At 56.4% G+C, this 26505-nt stretch overlaps 1 protein-coding gene and 1 long non-coding RNA gene across 7 annotated transcripts; one reads left to right on the top strand and one right to left on the bottom strand.

The window, feature by feature from the left end:
* Nucleotides 1–1829: 1829 nt before the first annotated feature.
* On the bottom strand, nt 1830–16612 carry LOC134739164 (uncharacterized). 3 transcript variants are annotated; one of them, XR_010125693.1, is made up of 3 exons: nt 15741–16612; nt 2923–9106; nt 1830–2350 (listed from the first exon to the last, which is right to left on the bottom strand). It is a non-coding gene; the product is annotated as an uncharacterized LOC134739164 (long non-coding RNA). The 3 variants fall into 3 exon arrangements; XR_010125692.1 differs by having other exon boundaries at nt 2923–4210; XR_010125694.1 differs by lacking the exon at nt 1830–2350 and having other exon boundaries at nt 2576–9106.
* GATA2 (GATA binding protein 2) lies at nt 12604–26390 on the top strand. Of its 4 annotated transcripts, none has more exons than XM_054482133.2 (7): nt 17263–17458; nt 17889–18097; nt 18732–19005; nt 19439–20080; nt 21809–21954; nt 23866–23991; nt 24495–26390. In XM_054482133.2, exons 3-7 carry the CDS (start codon nt 18777–18779, stop codon nt 24792–24794), a joined length of 1443 nt encoding a protein of 480 aa, XP_054338108.1. In that variant the 5' UTR covers nt 17263–17458; nt 17889–18097; nt 18732–18776; the 3' UTR covers nt 24795–26390. The 4 variants fall into 4 exon arrangements, with proteins under 4 accessions (XP_054338109.1, XP_054338107.1, XP_054338108.1 ...); XM_054482135.2 differs by lacking the exon at nt 17263–17458 and adding an exon at nt 17525–17542; XM_054482134.2 differs by lacking the exons at nt 17263–17458; nt 17889–18097 and adding an exon at nt 12604–12906.
* Nucleotides 26391–26505: the final 115 nt, after the last annotated feature.

The raw sequence follows: 26505 nt of genomic DNA, 5'->3' as shown, positions 1-26505 counted from the left end.
AAATTTGTATCTCCTTGTTACGTGGAGCTGAATCTCGTCCTAGCAACACAGTACTAATATTTTTATTTGATAGGTGAAGAAACAGAGGCTCGAGGAGGGGAAATAACATAGCCCTGGGACTCAGAGCTGGTCTCACAGCAGAGTAGGGACTCAAATTCAAGGCCATCTGCTATCAAGACCCTTTCGGCTCCACTATCCTACTCATGCATCCTGCACTCATACGGGCGTGTGTAAGAATTCCCAAGGAGGTGAGTTGATCCTGTGCACGTTGGCAGCCCCATCTCTGTCTTGCTTCCCAATCCAATAGGTATATGTGGCCCTTTGCTCATTACTATTGTTCCATCTGTCTATTGCTGCTTTAAAAATGACCCCAAAACTCAGTGGCCTAAAACAGTTCATTATTATTATATCTCACAAACTGGTTAAAGAATCTAGACCGGCGGTGCAGGGATAGCTCGTATCTGCTCTGTGATATCTGTGTCCTCAGTGCGGATGACTCAGATGGCTGGGGGCTGGGGCAATGGGAACTGGTCCGGCAGCTCTTTTGCCACCATGGCCTCTCCACCTGGCTCCGGCCTCCTCACATCATGGCGGCCTCAGGGCAGTTGGATTTTTAACATAGCAGCCCAGGACTCCCAAGGAGAGACTTTCAAGAAGCAAGGAGTGGGCGCTAATCATCTCTTCAGGCCTGGGCTGGAAACTGCAGTGTCACTGCTACCGTATTCTTCTGGTCAAGTCATCTCAGAGCACACCCACATTCAAGGCCCCAAGTATATAAGGGTGTAACAAAGACCTGGTGGGCATCTTTAATCAGTCATGCCTGTGACCACCAGGACTCTTTCAGTTGTAAGAGGCAAAAACCCGGCTTCAGATTGACCGGAGGGAGAGAACTGGGAGTTGTCATTGGCTCATGTCACTGAAAAGGCCAGGGCTCTAGCTGGCTTCTGGCACTGGGGCTGAGACGCTCGGGAGCCAGTCTGTCTCTGTCTCTGCTGCTCTGTGCTGGCCTCACTCTCGGGCAGGCTTTCCTGGGTGGCAGTAAAGATGGCCACCGCAGCTCCCAGGGCCACATGATCAGCCCATGACCCCAGCAGGAGGGCAGTCCCCGAAGATTCTTGCCAAGTTTCCAGGTTGGACTCTCCGTGGATCCTCCAGAGTCATGTGCCCAGAATCAATCAGCCAGGATGGCTCTGATTGACTGGGCCAGAGGTGGGTGCTCCACATGGACCACCTTTAACTGAGAGTGGGAGGGGGTGGTCCCTGGAGGGAAAATCTGGGTGCGGCTACCTGGATATAGACACACAGATGCTGCTGCAGTGATCCACTGGGTGCCCAGTTCCAGGCCCCTGCTGTGTCCCATGCAGGTGGTCTGGACAGGCACAGGGCTGACCTGTGGTCCTTGCATGGACTCCCGAGTTCCCCTCCTCTAACATCCCAGGCCTTGGCTCCAGATGGCCCCATGTTCTGGGCCTCAAGCATTCATCTCTGGAAGGACAAGACCTCTGGGACCTCTTGCCGGGAGCTGCAAAGCCTGGAGACCGGCCTCTCAGGCTTGCCTGCTGGCCCTGGGTAGTCTTCACCCTGACCCCAGGCTGCAGGGCGTCCAGAACCCACCTACACCCCAGCTGTCACCCACAGTTCATCAGGAGGTGGTCCAAGAAGGTGACCAGGCCCAAAGTGTGAGGAAGCCATGTGGTATCTGGGTACAGGGACAGCTAGTGCCAATGTTCTGGGGTGGACATGTGCCAGCTGTTTGAGAAACAAGAAGGAAGCCACCGGGGCTGGAGTGGAGCAAGCAAAGGGAATGAGACCAAAGAAGCCAAGAGGGACCCGGGTGCTGCGGGAGGGTGTGGCACAGACAGGACAGGTTTGACTTACATCTTTTTTTGTTTTTGTTTTTGTTTTTTTTGAGACAGGGTCTCACTCTGTTGCCCAGGATGGAGTGCAGTGACGCAATCAGCCTCACTGAAGCCATGACCTTCCGGGTTCAGGTGATCCTCCTGCCTCAGCCTCCCAAGTAGCTGGGACTACAGGCATGCACCACTGCGCCTAGCTAACTTTTGTATCTTCTGTAGAGATGGGGTTTAGCTGTGTTGCCTAGGCTGGTCTTGAACTCCTGGGCTCAAGCAATCCACCCACCTTGGCCTCTTGAAGTGCTGGGGCTACAGGCGTGAGCCACTGTGCCTGGCCTGACTTCTATCTTCACGGGCCCCCGCCGGCCACTGTACTATGAACAAACAGTGGGGAAGTTGAGGACTTCCAGCAAGGAGGCTATTCCAGTAGTCCAGGCGAGAGACACCGGTAGCTAGGACCAGGCCGGCTGCTTGTTGAGGCGGGAAGTGGTCAGGTTCTAGAATGACAGATGGGAGGCTGGTGTGTGAGGAGGGGACAGGCAGGGCCCCAGGCCTGGACACTGGCTTCTACCTCCTCACTTTCTAAGGAATGGACTTTCTGGTCACCTTCATGCTCACTCCGACTCCCTACCCATCCAGTCCCTCCTGCCCACAAGGTGGCAGGGCAACTTCCAAAATGCACATTGAGCCCAGCACACTAAGGTAGCTAATGCCAGACACTGTTTCCTTCTTAATGGTCAATGCATTTATTTCCATGTGATTCAGAACATACATCACTAGCTCACTGACCCTTGATTTTGGCAGTAATATAAATTTGCCTTTTAGAAATAATTTGGTTTATAAAGACGTGATTAAAAAAAATGATTAAGGAATCAGGGGAGGAAGAGATGCAGCAGAAAGACCTGGGCAGAAACCTGTGAAGACGGTGCTGGGAATGACGGGGCTTTGGGGGCTTGGGCCTGCGGCAGAGCACCAGCCCCTCTCTGTGCATTCCTGGCTCACGGGCCCCCACCCCTGTGCTCCCACACACCCAGGTCTCCACCATCATCCCAGCCTTGGGGAGCCCTACCTTTTCCAGAACATGCTGGGCTGCTCCACCCCTTGGCCTTTGCACGTGCTCTTCCCACTCTCCAGATGGCACAGGTTGTCTCCAAGATTTTTTGCAGGACTGTTAGTCATTTATATTTTTTACATTCAAAGTTTTAATCCATCTGAAGTTGATTTGGATCTCTAAGAGGAGTGCAATTTTATTTTATCCCAGATGGATATTCAGTTGTGGCTGGTACCACTTACTTCACAGTCTGCCCTTCTCCCACTGAATCAAAATACTACCTTTGGCATATATCTCATTCTCATATATCCTGAAATTTATTTTTGTATTCTCCATTCCTTTCCATTGTCTAGTCCTCTGCCAATGCCATATTGATCTGATTACAGTGACTTTGTAGTATGATCTTATTTCCAGGAAGGCAAAACCCCCACAGCAGTCTTTTTTCCAGTCTTCCCTGGTAATTTTTGGGCATTTATTCTTCTGCATAATCTTTGAGGTCATTTTATCTAGTTTTTAAAAAAATCACCCTGTTGGTAATGAAATTTGAATTACATTAAATTTATATGGAAAAAATGCGAAAATGGACATTTTTCTGGTATTGTTTCCCCATCCAAGAGCATGTCTTGCTCTTTTTTAGATCTTATTTTAAAATCTGTCAGAAGATTTAATTCCATCTGTTTCCACACTTTTACTTCATATGCTTCATTTTCATAAACGATAGATAGTGCCCTTTCGTGATGAAAATCCTGCCAGTTCTTTCTTCAGCTGAAATGCTGTGTGCCTTGTGAACATCAGCTTGGATGCCTGCAAAGGAAAGGTCATGTGGCGTCCACCTGAAAAAGGTCCCAGCATCTGCTATCTGGTACCCTCAGGATGGGCCGTCTGCTGTGTCCTAAGTTTATTTCTGTTTCTTTTCTTTCTTTCTTTATTGATACAGGGTCTCACTCTCTGTCACCCAGGCTGGCATGCAGTGACACGATCACAGCTGATTGCAAGCTTCGATCTTCTGAGCTCAAGTGATCCTCCTGCCTTAGCCTCCCAAGTAGCTGGGACCACAGGTGTGTATCACCATGCCCGGCTAGTTTTTTAAATTTTTATTTTTAGTGGAGACAGGGTCTCCCTATGCTGCCCAGGCTGGGTATTTCTTAATTTCTTTTTTTCTGTTTTAACAAATAGGGCTTCATGAATGTCTTTGGCCACATCCCTTTCTTGCTCATGTGTGAGGGCTTCTCATATGCCTGGAAGAGGAATGGCTGGGCCGTGTGGCATTCCAATCTTCAGATTTGCCAGAAACAGCCAAATTACTCTGCAAAATAGTTGGAACAATTTACATTCCTGGTAATAGGGCAAGGGAATTCTTGTTTCTTTATGTTTTAGCCAGCGGCTGGAATTTTCCCCCAGCTTTTCTTCCTGGCAAACTTTTTTCCATCTTTACTTTGCAGTCAAAAAGTTTTCATTTTGCATTTTAATCTCGTTTTCCTATATAGGATATATATATATGTGTGTGTGTGTGTATGTATCTGTGTCTGTGTATATATCTCTCTATCTATCTATCTATCTATCATCTATCTATCTATCTATCTATCTATCTATCTATCTATCTATCTATCATCTATCAGTCTATGTAATTTCAACAGGAATCAAAGGGTACACCGTGAAAATCTTTCTCCTATCCCTGTCCCCAGCCACCCAAACCCAGGTCCCAAACCCAGGTAGATGTCAACCATTGTTAACAGCTTCTTTTGTTTTCCATCCAGAGAAATTCTGTAAATATGTAAGCAAATGTATATATTTTCTCTCCTTACCCCAGTTCTTAATCAAGTGGTAACACATCACTGTCATCACTGTACTGCACCTTTATTTTCACACAAATTCTATCTTGGGATAATGCCGTATCAGTATGCAAAGAGCTATTCTTTCCTTTTTCTCATCCTTTCTCTCTCTCTCTGTTTTTTTTTTTTTTTTTTGACAGTGGCATAACTTTTCACCTGTAGACAAACATCTTTTGTTTCCAAACTTTTGCCATAATCTATGAGGCTGTGGTGACTTTCCTTATACATTTTACAGATGTAAAGCATATATATCAGATAAAGTCCTATGAGTGGAATTCCCAGCTCAAAGGGTAAATGTATTTGTACGTTTGACAGCGTCCTGTTGCCCACCCCAACCGAGAATGCATCAGTGGACACTTGCCCCAGGCTGTCTCCCCCATGCCCTTAGGAACATAATGCATTATCTATTTTGACATTTGCTAATACCAACAGGTATAAAATGGTATCTCAAAGTGTTTTTATTTTTAAAACAGTCTTATTGTGATATAACTGACATACTATAAAGTTCATTTGTTTTAAAGGTACACTTCAATAAGTTTTAGTAAATTTATAGGGTTATAACCATCACCACAATCTAATTTTAAAACACTTCCTTCACCCCAAGTATCTTGACATGGGTTAAATTTTCATTTCTCTGAGTGAGAGTATGTTTTCATTCATTTAAGAGCCATTTCTATTTCCTTTTCATTGAATTTTCTGTTCATATACTTTGCTTTTTTTAATTTTTTTTATTGATTTGTAGGTACTCTTTATATATTATGCTTCCAGATTAGTGTAAGTGCCTGTCCTCCAAAATTCACCCTGTGGTTCCTATTCTCACAGGCTGGAATTAATAGAACCTGTTGATGGGGTTGCTCCTTTACCACACCGTGAGTTGCCTGCACACAGTGACCTTATTTGATTTTATTCCATGTCCTCCGCTGCCTAGCATAGGGCCTGGCCAGCATAGATCTCTGCAAGTAAGCCTGGACTCAGCAGAAGTCCATCTATGTTCTTTCTTCTCTCAGCATTCTTCTCATAATTTGTGGAGATTTTTCGATCTGTGTGGTGAGTCATATCTGACTCCTCCACTGGACTGACTGCTCCCTGAGGGAAGGTACCATGGCTGCTTTGTTTGCTGCTGTATATCTGGGGTCCATGACAGTGTGGCCTAGCACATTATTTAAAAGTGCTGATGAGATGAATTTATTAACTAATTAATTACTAAGTGGTTTACAGTACCTGGAAGGAGAAAGATATTGGAAGGTTACAGAGAAGGAAAGCCAAAACCAGCAGAGCCACAGCACCTGGTATTTCCATGAGGGGCACATCCCTGACCCAAGGGCCTGAAGTGGGTGGTTGGGAACCCCGGTGCACAAGTCCACAGGTGGTAATACTGCAGGACTCTGCCATTACATTGCCATTCAGGAATACAGTTCCAGGGTAGCTCATCTTACAACTTTTCAAGAGAAGCTCAAAATGACGCTCTTTATGTGAAATCTGTCACTTTGAAATGTTGGTAATGATCAGTCACTGCACAGACCCCTGAGACGTGGGCTGCCAATTTGCAAAGCCTGGGTTTACAAAACAAACCTCTTTTTAAATGTATGCTCACACATAATTCTGCCAGTAATCCTGGGGGGAGGTGGACAGAGGAAGACCCTGAGGCTCAGAGTAGAAAAATGACTTGCGTACAGCCACCCAGCTGGTAGGGGTATGTGTGTGCAGAGGAGATGGGGGGAGTCCTGACTCCCTGGCCTGAGCTGTCACACAGCTCCTCTTCCAGGAGGCTGAGGGAAGTGAAGCTAATTCTCAGAGCTCCTGGCCAAGGAGTTTGTCACAAGCCTGCCTGCATGCTTGGCCTGACACCTCTGAGTCCCTTCCACGGCAGAGATGGGCAGGCTGAGCTCCCATCTGGAAGCCCAGTTGGGCTGCGGCGTTCTCTCCACTCTCTATACCTCGCTGTCCGTCCGTGCCCCACGCACAGCAATTAAACATCACCGCCTCATGACAACTCTGATATAATTATCTTGTATTATGAATGAAGTCTCACCAGCAGGCCAGCCCTCCCTAGAGAGGCCACAGCTCCCTGAGAGCCGGGTGAGAAGTGTTCTCCACCCCCATGGGCACAGCGGGTGCAGGGATGTGGAGGGGCCTCAGTGGTTCTCTCCCTCCATCCCAGGCCCCTCTGGGATGGGGGCAGGTTGGTGGGGCTGGAGTGGCTGCTGAATGACTTCCAAAGTCATGGGGGGAAGGAGGAGTTACCGTAGTGATAAAGAGAAATGACAATGATGAAGACAGGTGGCTGGGCCCATCCAGCCCCCTCTAGTCCTCATTCCCTCATTCCCAGAGTTGCGACTGATGCCAACCAATTGTCAGATATGATTCCGGCGGCTGAGCTGTAGCCACAAGCAAAACAGACCCCCCCGCCCCCACCTCCAAGGATCCTGGCATTCTAGACGGGGAGTCAGACAACATGCTCACAGGGGCGAGACTATTTCAGACTGTGTTAAGCACTATAAAAGAAATGCATAGACAGAGAAGAGCGGGGGACAGGGGAGCAACTTGGCTCTCGGAGAGTGACACTTGAGTGGAGGCAGAATGCATTCGGGGTGGAGGGGACAGTAGACTCAAAGGCCCTGGGGTGGGAACACTCTGGAACAAGAAGAGAGTCACTGTGGCTGCAGTGAGGAAGAAGGAAATCAGGTCTGAAAGGTCAGTAAGGGCCACTACATAGGTTCTAAGAGTTTGGCTTTTATTCTAAATTCAGTGGGATGCACTCTCAGAAACGATTTTTTTGCTGCCAACTAAACTGTAGCCTTTGGCAGTTTGCCCCAGTCTATAATTTCCTGCCCATCCATCCATCCATCCATCCATCCCTCCAAACATCCTTTCAAGAAACACTGATGGAGCACCTACTGTGTGTTAGTCTGGCCCTGGGGAACAGCAGTGACAAAGCAAAGCCCCTGCTCCCGGAGAGCCCGCCTTCTGGAGGTAGAGACCCTCACCCCACCTCTTCTGCACGGGCGCCGGCTCCGCGGACCCCACCCGAGACCCCGCCGCCGCCAGGTGGCGCTCTGCGCCTGCGCTTGGGCAGCGGCCGGGGGTCGCCGGGCTGGGGCCCGGGCCGCGGCCGGGGCGGGGGAGGGGCGGCCGGGGAGTGGGGGCGGGGCCCGCGTCGCAGGTTGTGTGACTTTGGGTTTGACCTGCCTGGAGATGAGCTAATCCCGCCGTATAATAGACTCCGGGGAGATAGGGAAAATGGCTGCAGCGCTATCTGCGTCGCCATGGGGACCATCGCGCGCGCGCGCGGGCGGGGCGCGAGCCTGGAAAAATACAGCCTTTGTCGGTGGCGCGTGTCACTCACGGCGCGGGGACCTCAGGCGGCGGGCTCGGGCTTCCTCGTCCCAGCTGCAGAGGCTCTGGGGCTTGGACGCCCGGGTGTCCCCAAACTCCGCGGAGGGCCCCTCTTCCTTCCACACTCGCACATTCCGTTTTGGTCAAGAAAGTCTCCCGTGACACAGCACGTTCCACCCCGCCGCTCTGGCGTCTGTCACACCCGCACACACCATTCCCTGTAGCTTCCCCAGCCCGGAGTTCACCCACGCTGGCACACGGACAGGCCCCGACGACTGCCCTTCCCCGTGCCCCTCTCGCAGCTCACCTGGGCACACCTGGGCAGAGATACGGCAGGACACACACAGCCTCACGCAGACCGGAGCACACTCCAAAGGCACGCCCGGCGGGAGCGGTGACACTTGCACGCTCATCCCGGTAGGCACAGGAAGCTTGTGTGCCCCGAAACACAACGTAGGGTGGGCACTTGCATGCACACAGCACATCCACCCTAGTGGCCTCTGGCGTGCTCCCCTAAACAGCCACCTCCTGGGCAGACACAGTGAGGCACTCGCAGGATGCTCATCCGCTGCACTCGGACACGCGGGCTTGCAATCCCATTTCTCCACCACGTGTCCAGCCACCCTGGGCCGCATGCCTGCCCACAAGCTTAGTGCAGCACCGCCTCCTGTGTGGACCCTCCAACCGCCTCATCGGCCGCCTCCGGGCACTCAGCAGACGCCTGCCATGCGTGTGCATGGATGGGCTTGCACACTTGCACTTTTTTGTGGTACACTTGTTTGACACACCCGCACACTTGCATCGGCGTTAGCCCATGCACTGGGACACCCACGTGTCCATCCAAACACGCCGGGCACACCGGGGCGCACACTCAGTGGCCCCGGCAGGCAGGCGGGTGGTACGGGCACGGGGAGCCCGCGTGCCCCCAGCGGACGGCTATCTGCCTGCCCATCAGCGCGCGGATCTGCGGTGGTAAATGATGCATTCGATGGCGGGCGCATTTGTTGTGCGCTCTCTGAAAGGGCTCCGATAATCTGGAAGGCAGAGATAAGGAACACCATTTATTCCGCGGCACTTTGGAAACAATTCCCAGCCCTGTACAGCCCCATTCTCGGGCAGCCTCCGGGAGCCGGGCAGATAACGATTGGCTATTCATTATCTTCGCCGGGAACAAAGATTAGCCGGCCGAGATGAAAAATTACCCCGGACAGCGGCGCAGCCCCTCGCGGAGCCCCCTGCCCGCCACCACCGCCCGCGCCTTGGTGTCCCGCCCTGCCCGCGGCCCGCAGCTCATGCCCAGCCCATCCTCGCCCAGCGCCCGGCCTCCCGCGCTTCCTTGGAGCTTGGCTGCTAAGCCCTGTCGGTCTTTCCATCTCAGTCTGTCCATCCCATCCTGCCCATCTTTCCTTTGTGTCCCCACTCTTCTCTCTGGGGCCCTTCTCACCCCTGTCCCTCTTCTCGCACTGGCTCTTTGAGCCTCTCTGGGGTTCTCGCCCCATCTCTCTATTTTTGTCTTATCTCTCTGTCCTCTCTTATCTCTCTCATGTCTCTGTCCATGTCTCTCTGGTTATCGCCTTATTTGCTTTTATTCCCATCTTTCTGACCCTTTCTGCCACTTTTTTGTTGTTTATTTCTGTCTGTCTCCAAGTGTCCCCAAGCCCCAGGCCTGTCCCCACCAGTGCCTCTTCCTCATTGTTTTTTTTTAAATCTGTCCTTGGGCCTCCCATCTCTTTCCCCACTCCTTGTCTCTCTGGATCTTTCTGTCACTGAATCTCCATTTCTCTTCATCCACCCCACCCTGAGGGCCCCACATCTCCAGGCCTCGTACCTCCTGCCCTCTCAAGGCTGTGAACCTGGCGACAGACCAGAGACTGGAAGGCTCCAGCCAGCTCTGGCCTGGCCAGCCCAGCCCCGCCCAGTAGGCAGGAGGCAGGTGGGGTGGAGAGGTGCAAGGCCTGGAACCCCCTTTCCAAGGAAACAAGACAGTAGAAAAGGCCCCGTAGGCACCCAGGCCCTGCTCCTGTGCTTCAGACAAGCTCACGCATGCCCCTCCCCAATGAGGCCCGGGGCCTTGGGATCGGGTGGTCCCAGTGAGGACACCTCATTAGAGCAGTTATTCAGCATGGCGCTGGCGACAGCAGATAAGCCTTATCAGCTCATCTCCCCTCCCACAGACAGACAGAAAGTGCCCGAGCAAATGGTACCCTGGAGCTCCACTGGCGGCCTGCCCTGCTGGTTAAGGAAGGTCTGGATGGTGTGTGGTCCTGCAGGATGCACACCCCGCGTGTCACCCAGGACACACTTTTCCACAGTCCACAGGACAGGGCAGTGCTGGCCACAGAAACATGCATTTCAAAGATGTAGTCATATACACAGTTGCCCACAACCCAGATACGCAGACACAAACATCCACTGCAACACACATCAATTCATAGATGGAGCTGTATGTAGACATGCAGACACACTCGGATACATCTCCTCCTCCCCACCATCAGTTCAAAGATACAATGATATACACTGATACCTATGCTGTTAAAGACAGATGGACACGCACACAGCCAAATGCATGTTCAAATACACAAACACAAACACACGCCATCAATTAACAGCCATCAATTAATAAAGAGAAGTATACATGGATATCCAGACACATGCAACACAGCACACACACACACCTACACATACACCAGTTCAAGGACACATGCAGATACCCAGGTACAAACTATTAAAGACACACACAGGCCAGGCGCAGTAGCTCATGCCTATAATCCCAGGACTTTGGGAGGCCAAGGTGGGAGGATTGCTTTAGTCCAGGAGTTTGGGACCAGTCTGGGCAACATAGTGAGACTGTGTTTCTACAAAAATAAAAATAAAAATAATTAGCCAGGCATGGTGGCACATGCCTGTGGTCCCAGATACTCAGGAAGCTGAGATGGGAGGATGGCTTGAGCCTGGGAGGTTGAGGCTGCAGTGAGCGCTGATTGAACCGCTGCATTTCAGTCTGGGTAACAGATCAAGACCCTGTCTCAAGAAACAAAACAAAACAACAACAACAACAATACACACAGTAACACATGTCTAGATACATGCACATACACACACAAACACACACTCCAAAACACCAATTCATAGACATGCCACATACTGCTACAGACACATGGGCAAACACTTGGAAATCCCCACCCCTCATTACTTGAGTCTCTGACATGATGACCCCACAGACACAGAGCCAAAGGGACACACAACCATTTCCACAGACACACTCTCTTGTGCCAAATTCCAGGGTCATGCTCTGAAATAGCCACACTGTGACCTACTGCCCAATACACAAACTCTCAGGAACCCACAAGAAGAAATGAACATACTCATACACCCAGTTTTGCAGACACTCCTGTGTGCTCCTAAGTGCACACAAACACACCTGGGCACACAGGACATAGACTCTGAGCCACATGCATAGAACACACACACAATGCAATAGTCACCACCAGATTTGGAGAAAGACCTATGGACAGCAGGGGTTACAAAGACCAGGGGACAGAAACACTCCTCTGGGGTACACCTGGGCACAGGAGCACAGTCCCAGTCCTTCCAAGCCCAAGCACTTTCCCTCTGGGTCCAAGGTCCCCAGGACACTTTCACTCTCCCTGATCTGTTGGAATGGGAATCAGGGGTGGGGGTGGGGGCACACTGACTGGCTGAATCCCTTAGAACTTTGGCAGCACAAGAACTGGACTCTCTTTGCCCACAAACCCAGGGGCCTTCTGGAGATGAGGACTCCCACACTCACTTTCTCCCCTCCTCCTGCCCCCCACTTCTGTGAACAAGCCCTCTGCAGACTTCCTCGCTTCCACCATTGTGAGAGTCTGCCCCAAGGAGATGGGCCAGGGGGACACCAGACAGTGGACTTCTAAAGTGCTCAGGGGTCCCCCAGAGTTAGGAACTGGAGTGGGGGTGGGACAGGGAGAGGGGCTGCGCCTGCACTTAGCTAAACCAGCCTGGCAGTGAGGGCGTCCTGAGTGTGAGCCCGAGTGCCGAGTTGCATCTGATTGTGTGGCCATGTGTGTCGGTGTGACCCAGGCCGTCTGAGGATGTCCTCGCGGCCACAGCTGTGTGCACATGTGCAGGGATGTGTGCGTGTCCGTGTGAGCACTCCTGGAAGTGGATTGAAGACAGAGGAGCGGGCGTCTGTGCACCATTATCAGTGAGTGCGTGTGCTCACAGATCCTGAGGGTCCCCGGGGAGAGTCTCAGTAAAGACGTGTCCCAAGCTTTCTGAGCGAGCATCCCTGAGGTCAGGGGCGCGCGTGTGCGCTCCGGAGAGGGCGGGAGCGGCCTGGAGTGTGGATGCGCAGGGTGTGCGCGCCCTGAGTGCCTAGCGGCCCTTGGCCGGCCAGGCGGCTGGACCTGGTAGGCCGGGTGCAGAGCCCCGGGTACCCTCCTGCCCCCTGCGGCGCTCCCGCCCCCGTCGCCACCCCCTGCCCCCCCGCAAAGTGATGTCGAAATAAAAAGCCGCGTTGCGGCCGGTGGGGGAGAGAGAGGCAGCGTGAGCGCGAGGAAGGTAGCGAGGCCAGCGTCGTCCCGGGACTCGCTGCTCCAGTCTGTCTATTGCCTGCCGCCACCTCCATCCTAGCAGGGCCCCGTCGCCCACCAGGCGGACAAAAGCGGTCCGCTGAACACCATGCGGCCGCTCGGCGTGCCGCCCAGGCTCTGCTGGTGAGCGCCGCCACCCCGCGCCCAGGTCCCGCGAGCCCGCCTGCCGCGCACCTCGCCCTGCTCCCAGCTCTGCTCCAGGCCCCGTCCGCCCGGGGGCGCCGCCCACCGCGCCTCACTCGGTGAGTTCCTTCCACTTCCACCCTCCCCGGGCCGGGCCCTTCCCGCCCCCGGCCCGGCCTGCCTGGCACCCGAATCGCTTGGTCCGTTTGCCCTGTGGCCCCTACCTTTGGGGCTCTCCTTGGCCCTGCCAGAGACCGGAAACCCTGGTTATAGGGACTTCAACCAGAGGGAGTATTTGGTTACCTGGGCACAGCAGGCCCGCCTCGGGCCTCCTGTCTTCCCATTTCTCGGAGCCACAGGCCACGAGACCCTGGCATTCCCAGAGCCTCGCAAAGCACCCGCGCCTCCCGGCCCCCGAACTGGGGCCTTTGTCTCGGCCGCCCCCAACCCCCAGGCCGCCGCGGCGGATGCGTCCGAGCCGGGCCGCCGAGCGGCGGCTGCACCTGCCGGCTGGTCCCGTGCGCCGGCTTTTCGCGGCTTAACCCAGCTCGCTCCTGCTTGCGCCCCCGCGCGCTGCGCCCCGCAGCCCTTTATCCTGTGTGACTGGGGTGCGTGTGGGGGAGAGCGCCGGGTCTGGAAGTCTCCCCCGCCCCAAGCCGGAGTCGGAATCCGTTTAGTGGGATTTCAATAAGAATGGGGCCGCCGCGGGCTTGAAGATCTGCCGCCGGTAGGCGTAGACGGCGTTCTGGATCTGTCTGAAAACGGGGCATTTAAAATTATTCGGTGGCGGCCAGGCTTGAACTCCGGGTTGCTCCAACCACGAGGGGAAAGGCCCCGCGTTCAGGGACCCCGTGTGTGGCGGCCGCTCCTTTACCGGAAAACAAGGAAGGAAATTCGTTGTTTTGGAAAAAGCCTCCTCTCCCGAGGTCGGGAACATCTGGTGGTGAGCTCCAGGTCTACGCAGGCACCGCGTGCTAGGATTCGTTTATGAGCAGGCAGGATTCGAGAACGAGGTAGGGCCCGTGCGGCAGCCGAGGCGTCTGGAGAGCGTTTCCCAGCCGGGATGACAAATTGCAGACAAATTGTGTCTAACGATACGGATTTACCAGTTGTCAGGCCGCCGGCCCCGGCCGCTCCGAGTAAACCGTGGCTGTTCGTGGAGGAGGGAGAAGCACGGCCCGATTGTCTCCGGGTCTCAGCAGGGTCCCGCGGGGAGCCTGCCAGGCTTGAAGGTAGGGGTCAGAAGCGATATAGAATCTCGGAGGCGCCTGGGTCCAGGGTGCCGAGACACCTAGGACGTGGGGGCCACAGACTCTACGATTCCCAAAGACACAGAACAGGAATGAGGTGGGAGAGCCTGCACTGATGCCGAGGGAGGGAGCCTTCTGCTTTAAGGGGCTGGAATTGAACCTCAAAGAGCAGGAGGGGCCGTTATAGCAGTAGTCCCCCCCTTGGAAACCCCCCCTGGAGGGATGGCTGCTGGCCTGAGATCTAATGCCCCGGCTTTAAGGGAACTTCTGAACCCATCTGCTAAGGCACCCCACTTCCTCCCCGTACCCCTTAAGGTTTATTGCCAATGTGGGGCTGGGAGGCCGCTGGGCTGCGAATTAAATTTCTCTATGGAAGGTAGTCCCTTAGCAAATGGGTTTCCTTGACACCCCACCCCCAGCCCCACACCGCGGGCCAATTAGCTGCCCATAAGGAAAAGGCGAGAAGAATTAGGTTACAAAGGGAGGGCAAACTTATGGTCCCAAAGGGGCCGCCTCGGATGAGCTAAGTTTAAACAAAGGGCTCATAGGGGAGGGCTGGACGGCCGGGGAGACCTGGGCAGCTCTGTATCCCACCTGGGACCAGTGGCTTAGTAGAGGCCTGAGAAGCACTCTAGAACCGGGCACCAGATCTGCTACCTCCCCAGCTCCCAGGCAAAAGCACCCAGGTCAAATTGTGGCGATCGCCGCTGTGAGTTCTCGGGCCACTTGAAAAGAGTCCTTCGAAAATTCTGCTTCCTGACTGACCTTCTCCAGTCCTCAGAGAAATCTTGTTCCCAAGTAAGGAAAGTGACAGCTTCTTAATGTGATCAAAGGCAGCGCCAGCATTTCCAACTATGCTCCCGAACGAACAAAATACTGAAAAAGGGAACGTGTCCCTCTAAAGGTGTTTTGGGGACCCCAAAGTTCCAGCCCATAAATTGGAGTAAATCTGCTCTCACCAGGCCTGGAACAGCGCCTCAAGACCCCAGCCGATTCTGGGGGCTGCGTTGACCCTCCCCGGGAGTTTGTTTGGGGCCCGAGGTGGGAGGACCATGTCTTCGGCCTAGTGAGGAGGGGCCCGGTTGGTGTCCCTCGGTCTGCCTGGCTCACACAGACACTGTCGAGCGCGGGTCCCCCTTTATTGGCCAGCTGGGCGCCCTGCTACCTGGCGTCGCATTTCTCTCTCCCAGGCGGGTTCGTTTCCGCCAGAGAATGCAGCAGTCCCGCATCCTACGCAGGACCTTCAACTGAGGTGGAGGCTTCGGTCAAGCCGGCCTCTGCCTGCGTTGTCGAGGAAGGCAACCCCAAGGCCTGAAAGGACCTGGCAGAACTCCTCTTTCCTTTTTTTCCTCTACACCGGATTGCAGGCAAGGAGGCTGGTTCGGGTCTCCCGAGGCCCCTGCTCAAGCACTCCTTAACCGTCCTGCTAAGCCCCTCTGTGCGGCGATTTTCTGAGCTGCCGAGCGGGGTAATTAAATCCCCTCCCTTGCTCCGCTCTGCGCCAAGCAGGCGGCAGCGCAGGGCTGACGTTTGGGAAGGGGACTCAGCCAGGCTGGCCACCTCCACTACCGCAGTGGCCGGGACCCTGCCGCGGAGGGGTTAGACGCCGAGCTCGCTGCGCTGAAACTGGGAATACACACAGAACGGGGGGGGGGGGGGGCGGGTAATTTTTACCGCGCCGGTGGGAGAAAAAGGTGAATTACCTGCTTTCCCGAGGGCCGCGCGTAGCCATTTCCCTGAGAGCCGCGGCACCGATCGCGGCCGGGCTGGAAGCTTCCGCTCGGTCCTGGCGTTCACAGCCCAGCCGCCAGCTGCTGGTCTGCCTCCCGCGCTGGGTCCCAGGGTTCGCGCTCGAGCGGGGCAGCTTTGCCGGACACGGGCGATTATCCCTGGGGACGCGGTGTCTTTCAGAGGGTCTTGCTAGTCTCCGGAGACGCCAAATAGGCTCGAGCTCCGCGGCGATCTCATTTTACGAGTTGATGAAGAATCGTAAGCTAAAGGATGGGAGAAGTCGAGAGACAGACGGACGGAGAGACAGTGGGCCCCGGCGGGACCGCACGCGTTGAGGGGAGCGCGAACCGAGAGGCACGGAGACTGCTCACCTGCCCGGCCTGGCCGCGGAGGCCCGGCGCCAAGGGCCTCGCGCTCGGCCTCCCGCCCCCTGCTCGCCTTCCCGGGCTGGCGCCGGCCTCCGCTCCCGTAGAGTGGAGTTCCGAGCAGACTGGGCTCCGCGCGCTCCAGCGTGGAGGGGAGCGGGAGGCTCAGCAGGCGGCTCGGGCAGGCGGGTCCCCCAAGGGCACGAGACGCGCTGGTTCCCAGCCCAATGGAGCTCTGCGCCCCCCAGCCCCGCGCTTTACCTGCGCTGAGGCCTCGGACAGACAAACGGACGCCAGACGCCTAGGCAGGAGGAGGCCTCAGCCTGAGCCCGCGCCCCCTTGGCGCTGCCCTGAACTGGCCTGGGAGGGGGTGACGGGGGCGCGTCCGCGGAGCTGGGCCCAGCTGGGCGCCCCCGGAGCCGAGGGGACCGAGGGCTTTCCTCCCTCCTCGGATTATTAAAAAGTTCATTTCCTGGCGAATCGGGTGACGTCAGGGGCTCGGCGTCGCGGTGGCGGGGCCGCCCGGCCGGAGAAGCCGCCTCCAGTTACCCAATTACCGACTGTCAATCCCGCCGCCCCTCCCCCACTCTCCCGGGGGTGGCCGGGACCCCAGCCCTCCTCCTGCCCCCGACCCACCTGGGGGCCCTCTGGACATCTACCCCAGGAGCCTCGGGCCCAACAGGGAAGAGGGCTGGAGGACGCTGTTGAGTCCCCCCAGTACTCGGCACCTGTCTAGGTCCCCCAAAATGTCTTTGTCCTGGACCTCCCTCCTCGGCCCGGGGCTCCCTTCGAGCCTCCGTCTCCCCAGTCTGTACAATGGGAGGGAGGAAGACTTGTGCGCCCGGCCCACTCGACCCATAGAGCCGATCTCCGGGCTAGAAGTGAGTGGGGAGCAGTTCCAGGTGACTTAGAAGACGGAGACCTCAGACCACCGCCTCCCCCTCACCAGAGGCCACCTCGGGGACCCCCCCCGGAGGAAAAAAAAGCCACCTCTTGCCCGGGGGCGTCTCCCTCCAGCTGGCGCCGGCGCCAGCCCGGGTCTCCACGGCCTCGCCCCAGGCAATTGGGCCCGTTGGCCTGCGAAGGCCACGCCCGGGGAGGGGATGCCCCCTCCCCCTTTCTGGAGCCACCGGCCCGGCCACCTCCACTGGGTCAAGCACAGCCCTGAGCAGCCGCGTGTCCGAGGCCCAGGTGCCCTCTAGAGCCCTGTAGTTCCTGCCCCTCTCTGCCCCTCTCGGCTCCTGCTGTTCCGCCGCTGTCCTCCGAACCCTCCCAACCCCCAGTCCGCCCAGACAGCGCCCGAGCTAGGGGAGGGAATGGTCTGGGTAGGTAACTGCGCTCGGACTGACCACGTTCAGCGGTGAAGGAGCGTGGCGGGGTTAGGGACTCGGGGAGAGGCCATCCAGAGGGTGCGCGGCCCGGGCTCCTGGGGAGGGGGCAGTTGGTTGTTAGTTACTGCTAGGGAGGCCCAGAGCATCGAGGGATCCCGGAGTGTTCGCAAGAGGGGCTGCAGGGGTCGGGCGTTGGGGTGAGGGTCCCTTAGTGGTGGGGCGCGTTGGCAGCAGAGGCCGCCAGGAGCGCGCAGGGAGGGGGCCCGCCGGCTGAAGGGGGCCGGCCCGCGGGTCAGTCCTGGAGTCCAGCGGTTCGGGAATTGCGGACGCAGCCAATGGGAGGCGGAGGCTGGGAGGCGCGCGGCGCTGATTGGCTGGCGTGGGCTTCTTAGGCGTGCGCGGCCCCCGCTTCATGTCTGTGCAGGAGTCGGCAGCTGGCGCCAGGGCGGCCGGAGGATGCCGAGGGGCCGCAGCCGGGCGGGCCCGAGGCCGAGGCGCACGCTACCCCCCGCTCCTACCCTGTAAGCCCCGCCAGCCTCCGGACGTGCTGTCCCTGGGCCCGTCCCCCCCGGGGCTCCCGGCGGAGCTCCTTCACTCTGAGGCCGAGTCCCTCCCCTCCCCACGGCTGCGTGTGTAAGTTTGGGGTTTGAGAGCTGGCTGGGGGCCTGGGGCGCTCCTAGCTTTGAGGGGACTCTGGGGGGACTTAGGGCGGGGGGCCAGGCTGCGGGCGACTGCTTTGGTGTGCTTTGTTGAGAGGTCCTGATTGTGCCGCTTAGTACTGCGCTCAGGGGGCTGCGTGTGCGTGTTTTGGGGGTTGAGATCAGTATGTGTATCTGGCGCCAAGTGTGGGTGTGTGCGTGTCGCTGGGATCAAGTGCCACACTGGGTGCCCGGGCGCCTGTCTCCAACTTTTGAGTCTGTGTTCATGTGTTTGTCTACCGGGCGGGGGGGCTCAGTGTGAGTGTCCGACTGAAGTGCTGCTCTGTGCTTTTGTTGGGGTCACTGGTGTCGGGACCCGTCCCCGGGTGTGACCCCATGTGCACGGGTGTGTGATTTTGGAGCCGCGGGTCACCACGTGAGTGTGCGTGGCTGAACCCCCTCCCCCGCCTTCCTTTCGTTTTGAGCCTTGGGCTTTCCTCCCACCCGGGACTGGTGCTCTTTCTCGCCGGATCTGGGCTGGGGCTCCGTGGCGCGCGGGACACCTCGTGGTGGGACGTTGTGGGGTGTCAGGCTCTGGCGGCACGCCTCATGCCCCTTTCCTCGCGCAGGGCCGTTGCCCTCTCCACCCAGACCCTGAGCCGCCGCCGCCGGCCATGGAGGTGGCGCCGGAGCAGCCGCGCTGGATGGCGCACCCGGCCGTGCTGAATGCGCAGCACCCCGACTCGCACCACCCGGGCCTGGCGCACAACTACATGGAACCCGCGCAGCTGCTGCCTCCAGACGAGGTGGACGTCTTCTTCAATCACCTCGACTCGCAGGGCAACCCCTACTACGCCAACCCCGCTCACGCGCGGGCGCGCGTCTCCTACAGCCCCGCGCACGGTGAGCACTGGGCCCGTGGTGATGAGAACCCAGGCGCCGCGCGCCAGGCGAGGGAGGGGAGGAGGGCCGGTCGGCTTGCTTCCCGGATGTAGGATTCGCAGGAATCGAGCTGCTGAAAAATCGGGGCGGGAGAGGTGGGAGCAGCGGCCGATTGGGGAGGGTCTGGGACCCACAGGGTTTCTGCCCACTTCCAGCTGGCCCGTGAGGGTTCCCTGTACGGTCTGTCCGGTGGGGTTCCTTCTATGCCACTTGTCCTTCAGCTTGGACTGACATTCCTGATTATTACCGGTGGGGTATTATGTTTCTGGTTTTCTTTGGGGAGGGGATGACTGCTGGTTCTGGGAGTCGTGTTCTCATGTCTGTCAGGGGCGTCCCTAGCTCTGCCTGCCCTGATCTTTCTGCCCACCCTGATCCTCTCTCTCTCTGCCCGCAGCCCGCCTGACCGGAGGCCAGATGTGCCGCCCACACTTGTTGCACAGCCCGGGTTTGCCCTGGCTGGACGGGGGCAAAGCAGCCCTCTCTGCCGCTGCGGCCCACCACCACAACCCCTGGACCGTGAGCCCCTTCTCCAAGACGCCACTGCACCCCTCAGCTGCTGGAGGCCCTGGAGGCCCACTCTCTGTGTACCCAGGGGCTGGGGGTGGGAGCGGGGGAGGCAGCGGGAGCTCAGTGGCCTCCCTCACCCCCACAGCAGCCCACTCTGGCTCCCACCTTTTCGGCTTCCCACCCACGCCACCCAAAGAAGTGTCTCCTGACCCTAGCACCACGGGGGCTGCTTCTCCAGCCTCATCTTCCGCGGGGGGTAGTGCAGCCCGAGGAGAGGACAAGGATGGTGTCAAGTACCAGGTGTCACTGACGGAGAGCATGAAGATGGAAAGTGGCAGTCCCCTGCGCCCAGGCCTAGCCACTATGGGCACCCAGCCTGCTACACACCACCCCATCCCCACCTACCCCTCCTATGTGCCGGCGGCTGCCCACGACTACAGCAGCGGACTCTTCCACCCCGGAGGCTTCCTGGGGGGACCGGCCTCTAGCTTCACCCCTAAGCAGCGCAGCAAGGCGCGTTCCTGTTCAGGTAAAGGCAGGTGCTGGGGACTTCGTGGAAGAGGGGAGCATTTGCGTTTTTGTGGTGGGGGGCTGTGACTTGGGAGAGGGGGCAGTGTCGGTTTCCCAGATCTGGGGATGGGTGATGTCTCTCTCTAATAGCCCCCAACAGATGTTTGAGACCCCCGGGTCAGGGAGAGGAGACTCTAAAACTTTTGCCATTTTCTTAAGTACTTCCGGTGTACCCCCAAAGTTCAGTTCCTTGCACCAGGGTTGGTCACTGCCTGACCAGAACACAGAACGGGAATTCCCCCTTCCCCTCCCTGAATCTTAAGTGAAAATTCAAGCCACCTCAGGACTTAGCATGTGAAGCGAGGGAAGCGAGTCTGTATGTGCATGTGTTTGGGAGTGTGTGTGCATGTGTGTACGTGTGTCTGTGTGAATGTTGTGTGTGCATGTTTCGGGCACTCCGGAGGTTCCAGACCCTTAAGGAATCTGGGTCTCTAACTCAATCAGTCTGATCTTGGGATTTCGATGGCTCCCTGATCTCCTCGGGAGATTTCCCCCAGAGCAAAATTCCCAGGACCTGCTCCTGCTCCCTGCCCTCCTCAGGCCCTTCGCTCTCCCTCCCTGAGGGCTGGAGTGAGGGGATGAAGCTGCAGTGCCCCCGCCCCTTTTCCCGCAGCTGGCTGGGGCCAAACTGGGTTTGTCCAAGAATCTGGCCACAGAGCATAAACCCAGAAACTGGTGGCTAGTGTGGAGTTCCTGCGTCCATGTCTCTTTCCCGAATCCCTTTGAGCCACAGAGGGGGACGGTTTTTAAAACAGTTACTCCTGAGTGCAGGAACCACCTTCTCTCGCCAGTCTGTACTCCTCATTTAGTTTAAACTAAATCAAGAACAACTTCCTGGGGAACACCATGCCAGTCAGTGATCCTGCTCAACTTGGTCCCCAGCCCCAGCCCCAGCCCCCGCTGGCCCCAGCACCCGCTGAGCCCCGGCTCAGGGTCCTAGTTCTGCTCAGGCCCATCAGCTTGCCTTTTCTTGGTCCTTTCTCCTGTTTGTTTTGCATTTTATTTGAATTCCAGATGGTCTTTTAATTGAAAAAAAATACAAACAAACAAACAAAAAAAAAACAAGGCCACTTATCTAAAAAAGAGCTTATTATTTATTTTATTTTAAAGAACAACAACTTCGATCCATTATTTCCAGGACTCAGAAAAATTCTAGAGCTTCGGTGGAAGAGGAGAAAAGTTGGGGAGAAAGAGGGAAATGATTCCGGACTTAGAGCAGAAAGACGGGGTGGGGCAGACACAGTTGGGTAGAAAGGAGAGGGACAAAAGAGGAGAGGGGAAGAGACGTGCCAGAGCGGGAAGGAGAGAGCCTCCTGGGCCCAGCCAGGTTGAGCTGGGTGACTCCTGCCACCACCCTACCTTCGGCAAAGTTTGCAGTAAATACCCTCCTGGTTGCTCCAGAACGCCTGGGGCCCTGGGCCCCTCCTCCCCTCCTCCTTCGTTTCCATCCCTCCCCGTGAGGATTGGAAGCAGGGGATTTGGCCTTCAACGACTCTGGACCTGCGCCCGCTCCCATGTGGGAGACCCTCTGGTCCCTCTTCCTGCCCAGGCTGTTGCAGCCAGGCCCAGGCCAACCGCGTGCCTGAGAGGCACCGGCACTGCTCGGCGGGCCGCTTTCCTGCGCTGGACTCCCTCCCGAGAACTTGCTGGTTAAGCAGGCCCCGTGTCTCTCCCTGTTCCCCTGCAGAAGGCCGGGAGTGTGTCAACTGTGGGGCCACAGCCACCCCTCTCTGGCGGCGGGACGGCACCGGCCACTACCTGTGCAATGCCTGTGGCCTCTACCACAAGATGAATGGGCAGAACCGGCCACTCATCAAGCCCAAGCGAAGACTGGTAGGAGCGGGCACAGGTGGCTGGGAGGGGGCTGCTGGGCAGGAGCTGGCGGTTAATTACAGGGGAAAAAAACTCCTTCAAATGCAGACGCTTTGCCGCTTGAAATCCTCTTTTATCATGAAAAGCACTGGGATGTCAGTTGGGGTCGTCTCTTTCTGGCCAGATTCTTTCGGGCCAGATTTCCTCCTCGGGTATAGGGAGCCCACCGGGCACCCTTGCGCCACCCCACTCTGCTCCGGGATCCCCAAAGTTGAGTGTCCATGGGCTGGACTGTCCTCTGGCCTCTGCTTAGCTCTTTTTTAAAAATAGGGCCATGAAGTACTTTTCCTTGTGGCTCAGCCCTCCCCGACAGCCCCGCTCACAAGCTCCTCGTGCTTATTTAAATAAAACACAAACTCACACCGGCCACTAAAAAAATCTGCCCTTTATTATTTTTCCATGGAGTCACCTATACTGTGTATTTTCATTTGAGTGATTTTAAAAAAATGCCCTTTCGGATCTCCTGCCGGAGTTTCCTATCCGGACATCTGCAGCCTGAAGATAAGGAAACTTCGTGTATCTGTTTCCGGACTCTGCGAGTTTTTAGAGTCTCCTCAGCTCAGTCCTGCCTCTCGCTGGGCTGTTTTGAAATTTCTAATACCCTGCACTCTGCAAATAATGCGTAAAATGCTAAGAATAATAAATATATTTTTTCAGGGCGAAGTGATTTATGAGGCTTAAATCGTTCCCTGCTTTGGGGGCCTTTTTTTCCCCTGGAGCGAGGGCGGGGTGAGGCCCGGGTGGGGGTAGAGGTGGAGGACGCGGCGTTGGCCCCTGAGTCAGAATTCCAGCTTCAGGCTGCTTACTCACCCCTCCCTGCCCCCGCGGCTGCAGTCCCTCTGTCCCTTCTGTGACCAGGCTTGGGCCTGGGGCTGTTCCAGGCTCTGCAGGCCTCAGCCCCCAGCCCCCCACACTCGCCACCTGGCGCACTCCTGCCTGCGGTTCTCTGGGAAGTGTTCGGGGACCCCCTCTGTCACTGTGGGGCTGGCGTTGGTGGAACCGGGAGAGGGGATCTGTTTTCTTGGGTAAAGCCTCCCTCTAGCTTCTCTCTGCAGGGACCAGGCACTCATTTCCAGACCCTACCTCTGCCAGGCATTTCCTGAGGGACTAGGACTCAGAGGGGCTGGGGGGTGGTTAAAGCTCTAAGGGTTGGGGTACGGGGGGCTGGATAGGGGGGGATCAGCACTCAGATCAGCTGGAGAGATGGAAAAGTTCTATGTCTGCACTGCCCACTGTGGTAGCCCCTGGCCACATGTGAACATTGATCACTTGAAATGTGGCTAGTGCAATTGAAGGAACTGGGTTTTTAATTTTGTTAATTTGTAGTTAGATCTTATTTAAATGGCTGCCTGTGGCCAGCTGCTACAGTGTTGGATGGTGCAGCTCTGCACTCTGTAAACCTGCGCTGGCCTCAGCGACACTGACTCACCCAGGATTATGGATTTTGAGCGGAGTCGTGCTAAAGGAGACACAGAATCGGCCCCAGATCCAGGGGCTCAAGGGGGACCAAGCCGGCTCAGCCTCAGGATGCCTGTGCTACTAGAGAGCCCTTCTCAGGGCCTCAGTTTCCCCATTTGTGGAGTTAGAGTGCAGGGTAGTTGGGGGAGGTGGCTAATTCTCCCCTGTAGCTCTTGCAATCCCGTTGATTCTAACATCAGGCTTCTGAGAGTTCTTTATTCCAAAGTTCTGTGAGTCTTGACTTATTTCGTTCTCAAATTCTAAAATTCCATGGTTCTGAGATGCTTTGAATCCCATGTGAGATTTAGCCCTCCTTGACTGAGTTGGTGGGGACTGGGGGTGGAGCGAGGATCAGGGAGGGGGGTCGAGGTGGGCGTGGGAGTCCAGCCTGCTGACGCTGCCTTGCCCTCCCAGTCGGCCGCCAGAAGAGCTGGCACCTGTTGTGCAAATTGTCAGACGACAACCACCACCTTATGGCGCCGAAACGCCAACGGGGACCCTGTCTGCAACGCCTGTGGCCTCTACTACAAGCTGCACAATGTGAGTGCGCCCCGCCCCGGCCACCCCACCCCTCCCAGGGGACCTCTGCGCTTTGTGCTGCCAGGCAAGAGGCCTCAGCCACAATATCCAGCTTGGCTTGGCTTGGGAAGCCGCTGCCCTGAGTGAGCGCCAGAAGGGCTTCCCGTAAGAGGGGGCGCCTTGCCTCTGCTCAGGAGGTGGAGCTGGCTAGGACAGGGTCTCAGGGGCTAGGGAAGTGGTTTCTCTGCTTAAAAAAGGTCAGGGTGGAGGGGAGGACTTCAGTTGGCTGGGCAGTGCTGGCATGCGGTGGGCAGAGCCAGGGAGGGTGTGGGTCAGCCCCATACGCCAGAACCCGCCCTTCCTGGAACGGTAGCCATCTGGTGATGTGACTATGAAGGTCGGGCACAATTCCTGGCTTCCTGGGACCCTCAGCTTGACCTGTCTCTGGTCCACGCTGTGGCGGGGTGGGAGGAATGTTGCTGGAGGAAGGAACTGGCCCTCTGAAAACTGGTGGTTGCCTCTAGGTTAACAGGCCACTGACCATGAAAAAGGAAGGGATCCAGACTCGGAACCGGAAGATGTCCAACAAGTCCAAGAAGAGCAAGAAAGGGGCGGAGTGCTTCGAGGAGCTGTCAAAGTGCATGCAGGAGAAGTCGTCCCCCTTCAGTGCAGCTGCCCTGGCTGGACACATGGCACCTGTGGGCCACCTCCCGCCCTTCAGCCACTCTGGACACATCCTGCCCACTCCGACGCCCATCCACCCCTCCTCCAGCCTCTCCTTCGGCCACCCCCACCCGTCCAGCATGGTGACCGCCATGGGCTAGGGAACAGATGGACGTCGAGGACCGGGCACTCCCGGGATGGGTGGACCAAACCCTTAGCTGCCCAGCATTTCCCGAAGGCCGACACCACTCCTGCCAGCCCGGCTCGGCCCAGCACCCCCTCTCCTGGAGGGCGCCCAGCAGCCTGCCAGCAGTTACTGTGAATGTTCCCCACCGCTGAGAGGCTGCCTCCGCACCCAGCCGCTGCCCAGGTGGGGTTTCCTGCATGGACAGTTGTTTGCAGAACAACAAGGACAACTTTATGGAGAGAAAAGGAGGGGATGGGACAGACGAAGGCAACCATTTTTAGAAGGAAAAAGGATTAGGCAAAAATAATTTATTTTGCTCTTGTTTCTAACAAGGACTTGGAGACTTGGTGGTCTGAGCTGTCCCAAGTCCTCCGGTTCTTCCTCGGGATTGGCGGGTCCACTTGCCAGGGCTCTGGGGGCAGATTTGTGGGGACCTCAGCCTGCACCCTCTTCTCCTCTGGCTTCCCTCTCTGAAATAGCTGAACTCCAGGCTGGGCTGAGCCAAAGCCAGAGTGGCCACGGCCCAGGGAGGGTGAGCTGGTGCCTGCTTTGACGGGCCAGGCCCTGGAGGGCAGAGACAATCACGGGCGGTCCTGCACAGATTCCCAGGCCAGGGCTGGGTCACAGGAAGGAAACAACATTTTCTTGAAAGGGGAAACGTCTCCCAGATCGCTCCCTTGGCTTTGAGGCCGAAGCTGCTGTGACTGTGTCCCCTTACTGAGCGCAAGCCACAGCCTGTCTTGTTTGTCAGGTGGACCCTGTAAATACATCCTTTTTCTGCTAACCCTTCAACCCTCTCCCCTCCTACTCTGAGACAAAAGAAAAAATATTAAAAAAATGCATAAGCTTAACTCGCTGATGAGTTAATTGTTTTATTTTTAAACTCTTTTTGGGTCCAGTCGATTGTACATAGCCACAGAAGCCCTGCTATGAAAGGAATAAAACCTACACACAAGGTTGGAGCTTTGCAATTCTTTTTGGAAAAGAGCTGGGATCCCACAGCCCTAGTATGAAAGCTGGGGGTGGGGAGGGGCCTTTGCTGCCCTTGGTTTCTGGGGGCTGGTTGGCATTTGCTGGCCTGGCAGGGGGTGAAGGCAGGAGTGGGGGGCAGGTCAGGACCAGGACCCAGGGAGAGGCTGTGTCCCTGCTGGGGTCTCAGGTCCAACTTTACTGTGGCTGTCTGGATCCTTCCCAAGGTACAGCTGTATATAAACGTGTCCCGAGCTTAGATTCTGTATGCGGTGATGGTGGGGCGTGGTGGCCTGTGAGGGGCCCCTGGCCCAGGAGGAGGATTGTGCTGATGTAGTGACCAAGTGCAATATGGGCGGGCAGTCGCTGCGGGGAGCACCATGGCCAGAAGTAACTTATTTTGTACTAGTGTCCGCATAAGAAAAAGAATCGGCAGTATTTTCTGTTTTTATGTTTTATTTGGCTTGTTTCATTTTGGATTAGTGAACTAAGTTATTGTTAATTATGTACAACATTTATGTATTGTCTGTAAAAAATGTATGCTATCCTCTTATTCCTTTAAAGTGAGTACTGTTAAGAATAATAAAATACTTTTTGTGAATGCCCCTGGCCTGTCTTGTGGGCTCCCAGGGTGCTGAGTCCCGGGTGTGAATTTGGGCAGCCAGATTGCATTGCTCTTGTCGCTGGGGTGGCTGCGAGGGGAAAGCCCCTGGAAT

The sequence above is a fragment of the Pongo pygmaeus genome, chromosome 2 (assembly GCF_028885625.2).
Source record: "Pongo pygmaeus isolate AG05252 chromosome 2, NHGRI_mPonPyg2-v2.0_pri, whole genome shotgun sequence".
NCBI classification, from domain to species: domain Eukaryota; kingdom Metazoa; phylum Chordata; class Mammalia; order Primates; family Hominidae; genus Pongo; species Pongo pygmaeus.
The sequence above is the reverse complement of the archived record's forward strand: the minus strand, read 5'-3'. Positions and strand labels throughout refer to the sequence as shown.